This window comes from Astatotilapia calliptera, chromosome 22 (genome assembly GCF_964374335.1).
Source record: "Astatotilapia calliptera chromosome 22, fAstCal68.1, whole genome shotgun sequence".
Lineage (NCBI taxonomy): Eukaryota > Metazoa > Chordata > Actinopteri > Cichliformes > Cichlidae > Astatotilapia > Astatotilapia calliptera.
In genome coordinates this window covers 19,199,485-19,217,618 of record NC_137442.1, presented here as the reverse complement: position 1 = coordinate 19,217,618, position 18,134 = coordinate 19,199,485, and the positions used below count along the sequence as shown (strand labels likewise).

General features: G+C 42.5%; 1 protein-coding gene across 2 annotated transcripts; it reads right to left on the bottom strand.

Annotated features, from left to right (window-relative positions):
- Positions 1–1,245: 1,245 nt before the first annotated feature.
- yrk (Yes-related kinase) lies at positions 1,246–18,001 on the bottom strand. Of its 2 annotated transcripts, none has more exons than XM_026155660.2 (13): positions 17,903–18,001; positions 11,230–11,273; positions 9,715–9,954; positions 9,436–9,538; positions 7,833–7,931; positions 7,589–7,692; positions 7,317–7,466; positions 6,225–6,389; positions 4,696–4,875; positions 3,900–3,976; positions 3,654–3,807; positions 3,362–3,493; positions 1,246–2,517 (listed from the first exon to the last, which is right to left on the bottom strand). In XM_026155660.2, the coding sequence occupies exons 3-13, from the start codon at positions 9,929–9,931 to the stop codon at positions 2,309–2,311; spliced, it is 1,590 nt and encodes a 529-aa protein (XP_026011445.1). In that variant the 5' UTR covers positions 9,932–9,954; positions 11,230–11,273; positions 17,903–18,001; the 3' UTR covers positions 1,246–2,308. The 2 variants fall into 2 exon arrangements, with proteins under 2 accessions (XP_026011445.1, XP_026011446.1); XM_026155661.2 differs by lacking the exon at positions 6,225–6,389 and adding an exon at positions 5,506–5,661.
- Between the last annotated feature and the right edge of the window lie 133 nt (positions 18,002–18,134).

The following is an 18,134-nucleotide window of genomic DNA, read 5'->3' as shown; positions in this document are numbered from 1 at the left end:
TCTCTCGTGCGCTCCGGTCTCGGCTGTGCCTCTCCAACGTGCCTGACTGTCAAAGCCATCCGGGCACCCGTAGCTGCCTTTACTTTACACCTCTGGAACTATGGGAACAGTAGTCTTCTGAAGAAAGAAAGCGAGTCACGGTGACGTTAGAGAGAGCGCAAACAGCAGCAACAATATCATAAACCATTAATAAAGACCCGATGGTTTATGAAACATTTGTTATTAATAACTTTCTAATAACAGCTTATTCAGGGCTCTGTGGTAGATAATGCTTCAAGTAATATGAAGTAAAGTACAGCATCATACTCAGGTGATGCATAAACGTTAGGCACTGGTAAAGGAATCCCAAAGTAAAGAGTAAATAACTAATATTATAACAATCAGCAATGGATTAATGTGAAATTAAATTGATTTACTGAAACAAATGAAGGAATTAATAAAGATTTACTGATCATAGTATCTTCCAGATCCACTATACGTTCCTGGATCAAGAGTTATCCATTGAATGACTCATAGCAAGTATCAGGTTTCTTTTTTTCATTCCTTCATCACTTTTCTAGAAACTATTCAAACATTTTTGTGTCTCTTTGTTGGAAATCATTAACAATCTTTGGTAAATTCAGGGGAATTGCTGATGCAACAATTACACAGCCGCTGAGGCTGACTGATGGTTGGTATTTTCATTGTCATAGTGATAACATCCACAATGAACACGCTGCAAAAGACTGCCATGCATTTACTCTACATTGATATTAACCTTGCTCAATAAAATGTGCACATTACAAATATTTTGTTTAATACCCATTAAGTTTATAACTATAACTATTTGTTCTAGTCCTGTATTCACATATCAAACAATGGTTTTGCAGATCACGTGGGTATATTTATTTACACAGTTATGTTTGTGTCTTTCACCTGTGATTGTAGACCTTTTACAAAGCAGTTTGTGGAAATAATATAAACTGGTAGGCCCATTTAGTAAAAACGGCGTGTGTTTAAAATCATAATAAAGTGAAAGGAAAATGTCTCAGTGTAGTGTTTGTTTTTAATTTGAATCTAGAAGTTGCCAAATTAATAAAGTTAAATAGTTAAAAGAACTAAATTTGCCTTTCAACTCAATCAGAAGTTTGACAGTAACTCGAAATTTGCTTTTAATCATGTCATTTTACATATGCATATAAAAAAAGACATAGTGTGACGACATGACGGTGTAAGTGTCCAAGCACACACATAATCAGAGACATGTTCGAAAAAAAGATATCTGATCTTTATTACAACGACATGACAGGGGAATCTCATCATGAAGCTTACATTCATTTCAGACACCATCCTTCCACAGTCCTCTGATATATTTTTCCCCTGTTATGGATACCATATTGCCCTGCCCTCCCAAAAGGATGAAAATTGTATACATGTTAACTAGATATAGAAATCTTTGTGATGCACAGATATATCCAAGTTAAATTAAAACAAACAAAAGAGACAATCCATACAAAATTGCCATACAAAATATCAGACAAATAAAGCGCATTCCTGACCATCCCTCAAAGTTTCATAGCACAGTTTTAAAGGTACTTATTTGAAAACAGTCATTTGACCAGTTTAAAGGCACACATTGGCGATAGGGTGGAAAGCAGGAAACAGGCATGACTCTGATATCACTTCAGCAGCTCTTTTTATCAGAAAGAGATAAAAACTGATCTCTGTTCAGTTAACACAGAACCTAGTACACAATGTACATAATCTATTCAGTGACCACATAGGGGCACGAGGTTCATTTTCGACTGCTTTTGGAGACTGTTTAAAGCAATGCGTGATAATCACCTGTTGCACCTGCGGTTCTTTCTCTTACAACATATTTATCTCAGGCGAAAAGTAAAATCTAGCTCCTCTCAAAAAGAGAAATCAAAGGACCTGAACGTATATGGCAGCTGAACAGATCATGTATCCACTCGACTCCCCCACCCCCCCAACCCCAACACAGCCATCTACATCTTCTTTCAGTTCCTTGTTGTCATGGTTACACAGTGAAGCAACATTACTGCAAGGCCTGACCAGAAGAGCTCCAACTCTTCAACACGCCTAACTGATCTGTCCTGAACAGACTGCAGTGAACAAAGACAGAAGAGGGGAAACTGTCTTTAAACAGTTACAACAAAGTAATAATAATATGAATCTTTTATATGTGTGTGTACGTGTGTGTGTCCTGTATGGTACATGCACGTCAAATACCCTGAGAGCATGAGTATGAGTACTACAGCGTGCCCGTCAGTGTATTGCTGTCACGCCTGCCCTACACGTGTGCCGGTCACAGGTTTTCTCCGGGCTGATACTGTGGCTCTGTGGCGGTGAAGTAATCCTCCAGGAAGGACTGGAGGTACTCAAAGGTATGCCTCTCATCAGGCTCCCGCCTCCAGCACTGCAGCATCAGTTCATGGAGCGAGGTCGGGCAGCCCGGGGCACAAGGCATCCGGTAGCCCCGCTCCACCTGCTCCAGCACTTCACGGTTGTTCATTCCTAAAAAGAGACATAGGCAGAGAGCGGGAATGTTGGCGTTAGAGAGAGAGACAAAAGTGCCAATGGATTCTGAAGAAAATAAAGATCTGACCACTTCCAGTATTGTAATTTATAAATGGTGCATAAACATCTGGAATTCTTTACATAGTAGATGTGAATGGTCTTAAAGTGAAACAGGTCTGTCCATTGGGGGGGTCTGTATATTTTGGAAAACTGTATAAACCCCAGTATTTCAGGACTTTTATAGCCCTCTGAATTTGAACCATGACACATGCCAAAACAATCTTTGTGGGCCCCCGGCAACTTCAGCTTTTTCATCAACGCAAAATTCAGTTTAAAGGCACACTGATGGGCATCCAGTGAGCATTACGGACCTGTTATTTCAATCAGGAATGGTTTTAAATTTTTACGAGTGGAGTCACAGAACTTTATGATCCCCTCACATTAGTGCTCTTCAATTAGTCTCAAATTATTCTTTTTGACAGCCCTCTATAAGAGGTTTGTAATCACAGCCAGACTGGCAGTAATTTTCTGGTTTCTCTTTTTTTCTTTCTTTCTTTTTTTTTTTAAATATAAATGTTTTGTCCGTTTGGTTTTTCCATGTGGTACATACAGTACCAGGGAAGCACATAAGCTGCATGTTAGTTTACACAAGAGGTTAGCAGGTTCTTTAGAGATATTCTTCATTCATCCGCTGCGATTAGGTTTCTTTGAGACTGCTTTTCCAGATGGTTGATAGTGTATAAAAAATTTTAAGAATGTAGATGAAAAATAACCCCTGGGAATTTCACTGTGGATAAGGAAAAACCTGTTGCTGCATGTGAATTAAGAAACAGAGCAGTACCTGGATATGGCACACGTCCCTTAGTGATGAGTTCGGTTAGTAGGATGCCAAAGCTCCAGACATCTGACTTGATAGTAAAGCGTCCATATAGCGCAGCTTCTGGAGCCGTCCACTTGATGGGGAACTTCGCCCCTGAAACCATGGCAACACAGTGGAGATGCATAATCATATAATTAGGATAGGTTGTGTATAAAAATATAGACATGGAGGCAGAAGGAAACTGTTAATCACAGCATTGTGCGAGTGTGGCTCTTTTTCTTAGGCGCACACAGTTAATGTGACATCGTGCTACCTTGTCTGGCTGTGTACTCGTTGTCCTCGATGAGTCTAGCCAGGCCGAAGTCGGCGATCTTGCACACCAGGTTGTCTCCAACGAGGATGTTGGCTGCTCGCAGGTCACGATGGATGTAGTTCATCCTTTCGATGTACGCCATTCCAGCTGCAATCTGCACACCCACACAGACGACAGGTGCTCAGACCTGTGGTAGATTATAAGCTGTTTTCTTTCTTTTTTCCAGTGTGCCTGACTATAACTCACCTGTGCAGCCATGTCGACCAGCTGAGGCAGTTTCAGACTCTGCCCCTCTCCATCTTTCAAGAAGTCCAGCAAACTTCCTAAATTAAAAAAGTTACAGGTGAGGTACAGGTGGGATCACGACAGACTCTTATACCTGCTGCGGTCCAGAAAAATAAAGAGAATCTGGTTTTGGTAGGGATTCTGCGTTTTGTTTATCGGGGAATCAAGGGGGTGGGGGGGGGCCCTTAACTCTGACCTTCCACTTCACACAGTGCCACCTTAAGTCACCATCCCTTCTGCTAATTCATTATTGTGTGGCGTGAAAGCCTTCGCTGGTGACTGCTTAGGTTTTTGTTCTTGGTAGTTTGTTTGATGCCAAGCAAGCAGGATATCTGAAAAATGTCCTTTTGAAAGATGGATGAAAGTTAGAGTGGCAGCCAATTAAAAATAATTATTAGTGCAGGTCTGGAAGTGTGGTCTACTTATTTATTTATTTATTTACTAGAAAGATTTCATTACTAGATAGGGAGTTTCTGAGAACCAGCTTTAATTTCCCAAGAACTACTGCACTTAATTAAAGAAATCTACCCATTGTTATTTGTTTATACGTTTATCCTGGTAATATCTGTATATTATTTTGCTCTGTCGGTGTATTATGATGACAAATTCAGAGGTTTGTCACCTCATTTAGGGAAGTAAAAGCCAGTCCAATTTATGGGGCGTTCAAATGTTCATTGAGGTTTCTACCTGCTGTAAGGGCAGCATTTCATATCTACAGTGTGTCAACCACACGTGGCGGTTTTACTTTTCCTGATACCTTGGCTCATGAACTCAGTGATAATGTAAATGGGCTCCTCAGACACAACGGCGTAGAGCTGCACCAGCTTGTCATGACGGAGTCTCTTCATGATCTGAGCCTCCTCCAAAAAGGCCTCGGGGGACATGGTTCCTGGCTTCAGAGTCTTCACCGCTACCTTGGTGGTGCCGTTCCACATGCCTGGCATACAGAAAAGCGTGTGTTAGCGCACACCTCAGAACCTGGACGAATGCACCTGTCTTTATGTCAGTGTGACACGGGGAAGGGTGCATATACTGTACATCCACTGTACCCAACAAATATGACAACACAAACACCAACACATACAGATGTAGATATCTGCCTGATATAAATATCTGTATGTGTGACAACAGGTACACAACATGCAGGCTATTTTGCATGCATATGACAGAGCATGCATGATGTGTGAGAGAGATGAAGAGGGAGGGAAGGGGGAGGTTCTGGTCTTACGTCAAAACCAGCAGCACTTGAGCTACATGGACAGACACAGAGCTCGGCCGGGCCTCGGGGAGAAACTCTGCACGGCTCAGAAAGCCAAAACGCTGGGATTTGACAGAAATTTCCGTAAGTGTAAATGCAAAAACATCTTTTTGGCAATGCCAGGTAATTCAACTGGAATACACATACTATCTCACATACACTGACATAAATGGCCATCAACAGGGCAGACAATGAGTGCTACCAACAATGTTTGCCACAGGACAGCAGCAGACACTACAAAGGACAATGACAGACAGCTTTCCCTCTGTGCCTCTAGAGGGTGTCAGAGGTTGGCGGCGTCGGTCTCACCCATCCACACGTCCCCAAAGCAGCCCTGCCCCAGCTTCTGTTGCAGGGCCAGCGTGTCCCTCGGTACCTCCCAGGCGTCCCGCCCGAGACCCATGGTGAGCGGGGTGGAGTTGGGACAGGCCTTTGTCAGGTAATAACACAGCCCGTCATTAGAGCCTAAGTAAGGAAGGAAGAGGAGGAGGAGGAGGAGATAGGTGGCAAGAAGGTGGAGATGGGGGGGGGGGTTAAGAATGGATGAAGAAAAGGGGGTGAAGTGGTGGGTGGAAAGATGGAAGGAAGAAGGGTGGGTGGGAGAGGTGACAAAGAGGTGAAGTGAGATGATGAAACATGCACATGCAGTCACAGGGGACGAGGAGAACAACTTTACACACCTGGATGTAAAACACACTTTTTGAAAAAATTTATTAAGTATTTGCCTCAGAAAATGTAAAAACAGGTGCAGACTACATCTGACAATGATGTGTGCGTTCCTACGTCTGTGTGGTCTGATCCTCAGGTGTATTTGTTGAAGATACAGGAAGAGAGCAAGAAACACAGATCACAGGGCTTTACCGTGTTTGCTCCTCACACCAGAAATGTTTACTGATGTTCTTCGAACTCAACAAACGCTTACGTGTTATATGTGACTGCTGCAGTTTTAATGTGTTTTCATTCTGGTGTGCATCTGTTGTTATCTCGCCTCCTCTCACCCACACGCATCCCCTCCCCTTTGGCCCTACCCATCCAGACTTCTCCAAACTGGCCGTTGCCCAGTTTCTTAATCAGCTGGAGAGATTCACGGGGAATCTCCCACATATCCTTGGTCTTCACTGATAAGTCGGCCAGCTTAGGCATGCCCCGCTTACAGCTGCCAATCAAACGGCAGCACAGTCCCGCTGCTCTCTCTGAGAGCGAGAGGGAGAGACAAACAGGCAGGCAAAAAAAAAGGAAACAGGAGGAAAAGAAAACAGCAGGTGCAGAGATAAAGGAAGAACAAGACAGGTTGCTTATGCGCTTATGCAATTGACAACTTAACCGAAAACTAAAGGCGCAAGGAGAAATTCAGCACAACAGACATAAACAGACACTCTGAACAGCAGCAGCATGTGTAGATACAAAAAGGCAAAACAGGGACACTTGAGTTATGCTGATAAAACTGTCAGGTGGCTTCTGATTATCACAAACTGCAAAAAAAAAATTCAGTAGCAGCCACTAGGGGGCAGATTTATACTGACAGAGGAAGTACAGGGTGTGAGCCTTTCTTGTTACACAAACTCTAAATAAAAGGTTAAAAAGTCTGCAGTGATCAGTGGTTAAAGCACTCAGATACATTTAACAAAGTAAATATGATTAACCATGTCTCACAAACACATCATTACAAGTTTCCTAACTGTGAGGCATATCAAAATGTATTTTAAACATAGTACGTCATTTTTATGAAACGCCAAAGTGTAAACTCCATTTTAATGTTGCGGCTGTTGAGGTTTACCTCAGTTTGATAACTTGATAAGGAAGTTGGTAAAACAATCATATTAAAAGCTTAATATCCATCATTAATTTTTATTCAAAACACGAATCTGCAGAGTAAAGCAACGTAAGCCGCAAAAAAATGGAGGCACCACAGTGCTGCACGTGTGCAGTACTTTGGTTACTGCACCTACTTTCTGTGCCACTCAAATGCTCTAATTATGAGCATTTGAGTGGCACAGAACAGAATGAGATTGTAAATGTTGCTGATGCAGGTTTAAAGCCGAAGAGGCAAAAGCAAAAGAATGCTTTCACACTCCGAAGGAAAGGCAGAAAGGAGTGCACATTTCCTGCATTTCTGTTACCTTGGTAGTGCACGACCAACTGCTGCACGGTATCAAACTGTGATCTGGTGGTGATGTAGTAGCCGCCATTGTCTAGCTTACGAATCTTGTAATGCTTCACGTGGTCTCCCTTGTTGTCGTCCCAGTCACGGATGGAAAGAGAGTAAGCACCTGCAGAGAGGCGGGAGAAGGGAGAGGATTCAGATCTGTGTGTGTGTGTGTGTGAGTGAGTGAGTGAGTGAGTGAGTGAGTGAGTGAGTGAGTGTGTGTGTGTGTGTGTGTAGCCATCTCACCCTTGGTGGTCTCGCTCTCTCGTATGAGGAAAGTTCCCCTTGGGTTGCCGTGACCCAGCAGCTGTCTCTCCGCATCCTTCCTTCCCATCTTCCCAAAATACCACCTGTCACCACGACAACATCACACAGGTCACCCACAGAAAATGGCAAACCCTCGCTTGATCTCTGCCTTCAGACTACATGTCAATCACACAGCATAATCGCTCGCTTCAAACAGGGCATGTGCTACTGCTTGTGAACTCACTCCTCGGCTTGTATGGAGTCCACTGGAGCTACGTAGTTGGAGGGGATGTAACCCGAGTTGCCGGTGTCCAGAGAGCGAGCTTCCCACCAGTCGCCCTCTCTACAAAAGACACACACGCACATGTAAAATTCATCGTTTGCAAAACACCAGTGCTCAAAGGTTTTCGGTTACTGAGCAATGTCACTGTTTTTGAAAGAAAGATCTGTAGCTTTTATGCAAAATAACATGAAAATAAACAGAAATAAATGGCAGTTAATAAGAAAGCCACTACAGAAACCTTCATTCTAATTATGTTGTGCTGGTGAAAAAACCTATATAACCTCGGTAGCTAAGTGTCTAAAACAGCGACCTTTGTGGGTTCAATTCAGTTGCCATATGTATATATAACCCTTAAAAAAAACCTCTCTCAGAGTGCAATGCTGAGAAACAAAGGTGATTCCAAGCAGGAAACACCAAAAATTCAAGTTTTTTATACCCCAGTGTGTACGACTGCCTCTACAAAACACCACAATATGGCTCTTACAGGTACTGTGTAATAATATTGCCAGCCAAGATCATACGAGGCATCGTTTTCTCAAACTAGAGACCCTGACGTACTTTACTTCTTGTTCAGTTATGCGCTGCAGTCTCACATTTCTTTCATTTGTTAACACTCTGGTCAAAGGTAGTTTGCCCTGTTCTTTGAAAGGAAGCAGTGTGTTACACATCATTGATTTTTTTCCTCTTAGATCAACAATACAGAAATGTGTCAGAAAGAAACTTCCCTTTGTGATACTAATCAAACACACGACCGCTGAAGCGGATTAGCTTTTCTAGTTATTTTGGGCTGTGCTAAAAGTACCGAAACAGGCTTTTTAACACAAGCACAAACACTTGAACACAGAAGTGGTGGCGAAGTAGGTTCAAAAACAGATATTAATTTATGAATAGTGACTCTATTAATCATTTATTGTCATTTAAAACATTTTTCATCAATGTTACTTTTGAAAAAAAATGTACAATTCTAAATTACCCCAAACTTTTGAGTTGTAGTGAATGCCTGCTGGGAGCAGCTGTGGTTATGTTTGATGAAGTGAAAAATGCAAATAACCTCTTGAGGGAAGATAAATTAGCCTTTTTTAGCAAACCAAATGATCTTCATGTAACTAAAAGCAAAACTAAAAGCATAGATCGGAAAGAAGATTAGCAGCTTAGGTGTGAACTTAGGTAAAAGAAACCCCAAAAACTCCCGTCTGAATGTAAATCATCATATAAATGGGATTCGGGATTTCTGAGCAGGGCAAAGGGTTTTGTTTTTTTTTCAAGAACAAAAGATTGTCAGCATTGCCAGCAGCAGCTGAGACCTCTGGCAGTTCACGGTGTTAATGGGTGGTATTTAATTGCAGCCTGTGGTATTTAATGTATGCAAACAAAATTAATTACCTCTCAGAAGTCCTTAGTGATTTAATTTAACGCCTTTAACACAGATCACATTAACATTGTTTCATGAGCTCCTGACACAGATTGTCGTGTTTCTTAATGATGGAGATATATTTATGTGGGGTTTTTTCCGCTTTGTTTTTCATTAAAGCAATGTGTAAAAAAAAAAAAAAAGTATACTCACGTGTTGTTAATAATTTGGAATTTTTCTCCTTTTTGGAAAGTGAGGTCGTCCTCAGTGCGGGCGTCATAGTCGTACAGCGCTATAAAGAGAGTTACTCCACCACCTGCACATGTGTTCAAACAAGAAAGAGAATGATTGGACGGTATCGTCAAGGTCTTTTGAATATGTCAGTGCAGACATAGACTGAAAAACAGCAGGAGGGCTAATACGATGTTAATTGTTTAGAGGGACTGTAAATTCATCTTTCTCACAAACAAACACACACAGGCTCAGCTCTACCTGTTATGGCTCCTGACCGCTGGTTGATTTTGGTGTTGGGGAATGCGCTGTTGGACAAGAAGCCCTTGTTGAAGTCCGGGATGGTCTGAGTCGGGTCAGGACAGTATCGGCCCTGATTCAAGGCCACGGAGCTCCCACCTGCGTTGCTAGGAGACAGATCTGCTATGTCTGCTGCTTCTTTGGCAGACTTCTTCTGCTTGCAACAGGCACACCCCATGATAACCAGCACGGAGACGGCGTCTATGAAAGCAACGCAGCAAAGCAGCGTTACAGTAACAAGACACAACTTTTTTTTAATGTGAGAAGTCAAAATCTTCTTTTTTCTTTTCATTATTTTTCATTTCTTTTAAAAAAAATTCTTGCATTCTTGTGAATATGTGCAAGAGAAAAGGTTTGCTAAGGCTAGACGAGGGTTTTTTGCGTTTTGAGGGCAGATGTCCTGGGAAGTGGGCATTGCAGACTCTCGCTGCCTTTAGGAGGACTGGGACCTTAACTGTGGTTTTCATGGCCAAAGTGTTTGATCCCCTCAGAATACTCAACATTTTGCTTTTTTTGTTGTTGGTAAAGTTTGCTAAAGCTTGCCTTCATTAGGATGCTGATTTTTATGGAATAAAAAAAAATTCAGATACAGCAGATTATAAAGCCACCTGAATGAGTGCCGAAACATTTTTATCCCACTGAAAATGCCACATCTAGATGAACAGAATCAACTTTCTTGGATTTGCTTTACATAGATGACTGGGCATGCATCGAGACAGCTTATACTGTTTAAGCAAGCAAACCCAAGAGGTGCGATCCTAAATTTCCCAAATAGTGCCCATAAAAAGCAAAAACTCTACTCGATTTAAAATGTGGCTCATCTCCCCTTCAGAGTCGTCTACTCATGCACCTCTACATGCTCTTACACTCAAAATGCTTGTTCTGACCTCGTTACGATGACGCCATATTAAAAAGGGAAAAACCTGGTGTTATATTTACTGCCTTTGCACTACTTAACACTTTACACTATTTGACTTCATAGCACCATCTTGTTTACGCTGATGCATGCACTGCAGGCAGCGCTAATAACGATGATAACGTTGAAGCTAGCAACGCCATATTGACATATGACGCGTACCACGAGCATCTACTTTCTTGTTGCATTACACGGCTGTCAGTGCATGTCGGGTAGATACGCGCGTCTGTGACGATTTTGCACACAAATCCTGTTTAAACTTTCACCAATCTCTAATACCAGCGATACGTTGAAAAGCCCTCAAAGAGACAGACCACATTTAAGTCCGCCTACATAATTTCCACAATCTTTTTATACAAGCTAAGACTTCAAACACAAATCAGTAGAAAGTGAAACCAACACAAATCAGCATACAGGGGGTTAAAAAAAATATGGAGAACTGTAAAGAGAGAAGTAAAAAATTTTAATATAAAACTTAACTTCCCTGAACAAGGAAGAGGAGGAAGAAAGCGAAAAAGGGGTGGAGGTAGGGCGGGAAGGAGAAGTTAACTTATTCTCACCTGATGTCTTCCTCTGTCAGATCATCTGTCAATCACCATCGCAGCTGGAAAAAAAAAAGAGGGAAAAGGTGAGTGACAAGGGCTGGAATGAGAGAGCGGGGCAAAGGGAGGATGAGTGGCAGAGAAGCGGAAAGGGAAAAGGTGGGGGAGAATGTGAGCGAGAGCCTCGAGAGCGGTAAAGCATGAATAAAGAGATGTGTGAAGGCAGAAGTGAGGAGGCAGAGAGGTTAGAGAAAGAAGAGTCAGAGACAGCTCGAGATAAGGATAGACAGTGAGAGATGTGAGGTTAGCCACTTCCCTTTTTGCTTGTTTCGAGAGAGGGTATTCAGCCATTCTCTCTGGTCAACAGCTGTGAGTGTGAGTGTATGCATGCGCATTAACACGCCTGCTTTCTCTGTTCGAGCATATGATGAAATAAGCCCATAAATGTCAGGATTACAGCAGAGTAACTGACACAAAGTGACCGTCTGTAACAGTGCGAAATGCCTTTGTGTTGATTAGCACGAATGTACGCAACCTTGACTTCCAGTTTCCAGCTAACTGTCAGGCGTTGCCAAAGCAAAAACCATCATAGAAAGGAATGTAAACGTGAAAAATTAGGTTGTTTCCAACATCATTTCTTTAGGAAAACCTAAATGAACCACTCAGCAGTTTATTAGTTTTGCTTAGCTTGGTTCAAAAGTTGGGAAATATGCTTATTCCCTTTTTAGAGAGTAAGCAGAGATTATCGAGAGGTCGTCATTTTTTCCAAATATGAAACCTCTGCCGAATTAAAGAGGTAGCGGAGGTCAATGAACAAAGAACACATTAAATGCCACAAAATAACTAAAAGAAGACAGAAAAACTGTCCCAGATTCAGTTTCCTTTTGGGGTGGCGGCTCAGGACGTAGGACAAGTCACCTCCTAATCAGAGAGGGTTGGTGGTTCCATCCTTGGCTGTTCTAGTCTGCTGGTACTCAACTTTGAGTTTCTCCTGATGTGAATATTAGATAGAAAGCGCGCAGGAAAACGTGCTTGTAAGACTGTGTGTGAGTGAGACGTGTTGTGTGGAGCAGAAAAGTGTTTTGTAGGAACCATTTAATTTACACTGAGCTGGACAGCTTTAGCTTTTGGACTGTATGTCATAAAGCAAACAGTCGGGCTTTTCATGTTCTTGTTTTCTCTTTACAAGTCAACTAGAAGAAAATGGCCACCATCACACATCCTGGTCATAGTTTTTTCTCCCTGTTCTCAATAAAAGCGCACTAATAAGAGAGTTTTATCTTTGTAGTGTCATATAATGCAAAGTCCCTTCAGATGGCAATTTTTTGTTTGTTTTACCCTTCTTGGTTATTATGCGGTGGTCAAAAGATTAAACAGTGGTGCCCAAAGTTGCCTTCAAAAGACTATGAAATAATTCACATCAACTAGTTTTCTCTGAGAGCGGTTGTAGACCTCTTCATTAGTTTCAGCTAGGTGTAGCTATCAGACTGATAACTGTGTACACAATGGCCACGGGATACAAACTGGCAACCTTTGAAGAAAAAAGCTCCAGGCTCCAGCCACCCCACCTACTGAGGAATGTGGGGGAAGTCACACAAAGGGAGAACAATACAAGTTATAGCAGCATCAGCAGCAAAAAAAAAAGGTGATTTACTTTCATTACAGAAAACACACCAGAGGTCCAAGTGAGCAGCGTCAAGTTTGTCCCAGCAAACCTCTCCATCTTTAAAGCAGCAAAAGCTGTTCTAACCTACATCGAGACGACCGCGCTCAAAGCGAAAGCGCGCAAAGCCTCTATGTGTGCACAATCCTGCACACACACACAAACACTTATTCACTATCAGGCTGGCCATCATGAGAGCTGCAGGAAGTTAGCCCTGTTTGAGTTTCCTGTCCACCCCTGTGATCGCTCCCCCCTTTTCCTGGAAACTGAGGACAGAGTCCACACACACACACACACACACAAACACCCACCCACCCCCAGTGCACACACCCAGACTTTCCTCTGTGTTGCTGCTGTTGTCTACTCCATGCCCACACCCCTCCGACAGCAGTCGTTCATTCTTATTCCCTTCACCCTCCCTTCAGCTTCTCCTTTCTTTGTGACAGTCCACAGAAAGTAGAAGTGGCAGAGGATGCAAAAGGACCCTTCTCCCTTTCATCTTTATCTCCATTTCGCCCTCTCCCTCACCTCATCTTCTTCTGCATGTCTAAGACTGACAGATGACCACAGGTTGAACTGATACAGTAACAGATAGGTTTTCACATACTGGAAGTGTTTGCAGGGCGGCTGCAAAACCCATTGTTCTCAACTAGATAATCACTCTCTCATCCGCCATTTTCTCTGCACATAGAATAACATCTGATTATTAACAGGACCGTACATCTTTACACCTTAATTTAAAAAACAAAAACAAAAAAAAGAAAACATGCACACACTTGTGGAGGTCACACGGCACAAAGCACAGCCTAGAGTGAGGTGCAAGGCACGCAAGTGTGCTCCTACATACCAGTAAGTGACACAGTCAAGATACAGATTTAAACACAAACCCATATGCGAGTGTATTTCCTCCTCGTTGTTGTTTTTTTTTTGTTTTTGCCTTGTGATAACATTCAGGGTTTTGGTTTCAGTCTACCATTAGGTAGATGAAGGTACTAGAGCAGACTATGAGTGTGGGTGTTTGGTGGTATTGGCAATGAGTGGTGAGGTGGGGGTTGCAGAGTCAAACTGATACCCTGCATATATGTCGTGACTTGTGTAAAAAAAAGCAGAGAGTGCGCTAAACACCAGCATGCGTAACGATCCAGCAAACAATCCAGTTCCTCTTTGACACCATAATGAAAAAATGAGACGGCAGACGCAAGAAACAGCTGTAAAATGAACGGCTTGCAGTTTTTACCAGATGTGTGTCAAGATTATTATCAGTAGGTCAGTCATATGTGCAGACACAAAACCTTTCACCTTATGCTCAACAAAATGCCACACTCTGATATCACATAGCACATCACATTTGACCATCCTATAAATGCACTTTCTTTTTGCATCTTCTTTTTAAAAAACGCAGGTGTCAAAACTAAACATCTGACTGGGTGCTGCATGTCAAAGCGGATTTTTTTAATAGCAGCTGACAAACATACAGAAGACACTATAATAAAACTCTGTGAAAGAGAAGCTACTTCCTCTGGTGGGGAGAAGCGCGGTGTTGGTTTGTGATACGTTTGTCTACAATAGCGGGGCCTTTTACACCATGTGCTAATCACTGATATCTGTTTCAGATATTAAAATCCTCGAGTTCTTTTCACTCACTTCATGTGCTACTTCGCCCAAACACCCGCATTTCCCCTCTCGATCATTGGAACGGTACAGTTTCGTTACACACGGTTTTCACTTGATTTCATTAAAAAAAAAAAAAAAAAGGTCGACAATAAATTTTTTTAAAAGAAACAACAACAAGAGGAATCCCTGATGACTTTTTAATGCCAGCTCTAACTGCAGTGAGCACTGCTGATTAAATTTCATTCATCTCCATTGTCTCAGACAGGAGACATAAATCTTGGAAATAGGACTTCAAAACCTGCGTACCTGCATTTCTGGGTCTTGCTTTTGTTGTTTTAGCTTAAACTAACCTTCAGGTAAACAGAGTGGGAGAAACCAGACTGTAAAAATACTCCTGCATTCGACATTTTACGATGTAAAAGACGTCAATGGCATCTTTTTAGAAATTCTTGCAAATGTATTCAAATTACAGCTTTCAGTCCTCAGGGTAAGTCTCTCCAGGCTCTTCCTGGGAGACCTCTGCAAGCAGAGTGAGCTGCATCCACAAACTGGCATCTTCACCTTTCTCTGCAGCTGTTCAGCGGGTTTAGATCTGAGCTTAGCTCGACCAACCAAGGACAGAGACAGATGCCTGTATTCGCATTCTTTATTGCCACTACTGAGCAGGTATACTCAGCTCTCAACATAATGTGGTGTAATAAATCTTCTGAGTTTCTTATTTTATTTTAAGAGGCCTTGCTTAAATCAAATAAAATGCTCTTACTTGTCCATTATATTCCATTCAGCTTCATGCTAGTCAAAGTCTTTGTGGTTCCACAGACCTGCATGCTACACAAACATACGTGATTATGCCACAAACTAAAGAAAAAGGGGTATTTCCACCAGTTTGTAAGACATACAGATCGTCGCCTTGCTGAAAGGTGTGGCCCAGTCTCATGGTGTTTCTCCACTGACCCCTATGCATTTGGCTACGTTCACTCTTCCCTCAATTCTGTTTCCCTGTTCCTGCCTCTGAAAATAAACCACCGCGCTTCACCGATGGGATGAGATTAGCCATGCTATGAGATTAGCCATGCTATGAGCAATGCATGGTATTTGCCAGATATGGTGGTTGGAGTTCTTTCCCAAAAGTTACTTTTGCTTTTTTTTTTCTCTCTGCCTTTTTTTCTCAGACTACTGAATTTTCTTTGTCTACGTGACAGACGAGTAAAAGCAAAGATGCGTAGGCATCTAAAAATACATGCAGCAAAATAAATACCAAATGTGACAGACTGCAAGCTCCTTTGACGACTGAGCACTCTGTAAACTTTATGTGCAAAATGTCTCCTCTTCGAGATTAAGTTAAGAATGTTAATCTGAGAATCAGTGGATATAATGTAGTCAAACTGCAAGCACCTGAAAAAACTAAGTCACACTTCATTGAGTACGGTCACCTTTACTTTTGATAAATGGAGATCTGCTGTGTGTTCACTCGGAACAATTAAAGGAAGCAAATAAAACCACATTCATTGCATTCTTACAGAATCACAATAACATCACCCTCCACCACCATCGTCACTCTCACAAACATCTAAAATCTGAAGGACACACCCTTTCCTGAACAGTGGACTGTAGATAAGCTGCTCCCAGCGGGAAAACTCACTGTAGCAACACACACACACACATACATGCACACGGTGTTTCGTATTCTTACACCAATTCTGCACCAATCTTAGACTGCCTCCACCCTTCTTCTCCCTCATCTCTCTTTCTTTACCTTCCTTGCACTTCACCTTTCTCTCTCTCTCTCTCTCTCTCCCCCCACTGACTCTCTCACCCATGGGCAGGAAACTCCACAGGATGCAGAGTGTGAGTGGGGCAGGAATGATAGGACAATGGGAAACAAGCTGTCACTGAACCCTCACACATACACACACAATAGCACACACACACTCTTAAACACAGGGAGACAGAGCTGGAAGGCAGCAGTGGAAAAGTAAGGTGCCTCGGTTATCGGGATGTCCTGTTTCCACATGATGTCATCATATCCTCCAGATACAGAGGCCCCGAGCTGGCTCGGCTGGAGGCATATATGAGCTTTTGCGTGCACTGAGGCTGAACACTTTCAGCCTGCTTCTTAAGAAATAGAGCATCACTGTCTGGTCCTTTGGGTTCATCATGAAGACTCTCCCTCGGATGACGGCATGGATGAAAACGTACAGAAACTTGTCAACTCGACCACACCGCCGCAGGGGTGCAGGGGTGTGTGACTATCAGGCTGCAGGCCTCATCTTGTATGAGTATTCACCTGTCACGGCCCTTCTCCGGTCCTTAAGAAAGCTGTGCGATGTGACTATGTCTTTTTCTAAACTTCTCACTAAAAAGCACATCCACGCCCCTTTCCTTCCTGCCTTGCTCCAAGGCTAAAGACAGGAACTGACCTGGTAAAGAAACAGGAAGTGATGAAGTCCAGCCTTGGACAGCCTAATCCTGTTTCTCCCTGTCCAGCCCCTAAAAGATTTCTGGCCAACTCCCTTGCGGATATTTCAACGTTTTAATTTGTAATCTGTTACCTATCTGTAGCTTCCCGATCAGTGATTGGGGTGGAAAAAAAGGCATATACCTCCAACAATGAGGCTATGATAAAGCCACAGAAACCTCTTATACCTTTTCCTCAAGGTGGTTTCCTGTAGGCATGTGGCCAATTAGTCACATTTAGTGAAGGAATGTTTAACAGTCTCTTCTGGGTTTAGGCCTAAATGATTAACCCTATCCAGGCACGTTTTACCATAAATCCAGAGCCTGTATGATTTATTAAGCCGTTATTAAAGAAGAAGAAGAAGCTAAAAGGGCAATAACTAAGGTCTTATACTGGAAATGATCCATTTGAGAGGACCAATTTCTCTGGTAAATTCCGCTGTTGCAAAAAAAGAAAGAAAAATTGCACTATTAGCAAGTCTGATTTCTAAATATCACCCTCTGTGACATCTGTCTATCATGAAGAGTGGAAGTAAGCTACTGGTAAACCCACACTTGATTAACTTCTCATAGCAAGTAGACAAACTTCCTTTTATTTCAAACAGATACCGACGTTTCTCAATTTTCACCAGAAGCTCAAAATCAACGACAGCGCCCTGTGGCATTAGAAAAGTGGAAAATATTCTACTTATTTAGGCATTCAGCTCGCATCCTTTTAAGTCGTTACAGCTGAACTTTGTCTCGAGTCAAGCGAATTTACTCACATATAGGGCTGAAGTTTAAATAGGACGCACAGCCCACCTGTTGAATGACCCCATAATTTGGTAGTAAAGCACCTGTTTGGTTTATTTATTTTCATTTTTTTGTTCGCTTTTTGTTTTTTTAGTCTCAAACACAGTAAGCCAGATGTGTTACACCGCTCTGATATTTACTTTGGAACAGAGAGCAGAAACTTACCTGACAAAAAGAAATCACTCCGGACAATCCTCGAGTCGGGACGCTCGGGGACGGAGGTGGGTGAAGCGAGAGCGCTGTCCGTGGGAGACTCGAAGGGGACACACGGGAGTGAAAGAGCCGCGCGCTGCTGCTGCCTGAGAGCGAGAGGATGAGGCAAGCGCGCGCCTCGGCCGGAAGGCTCGGAATGAACTTCACGCGCACAGCGAGGTCCACCCCACATAGGAAGAGAGTG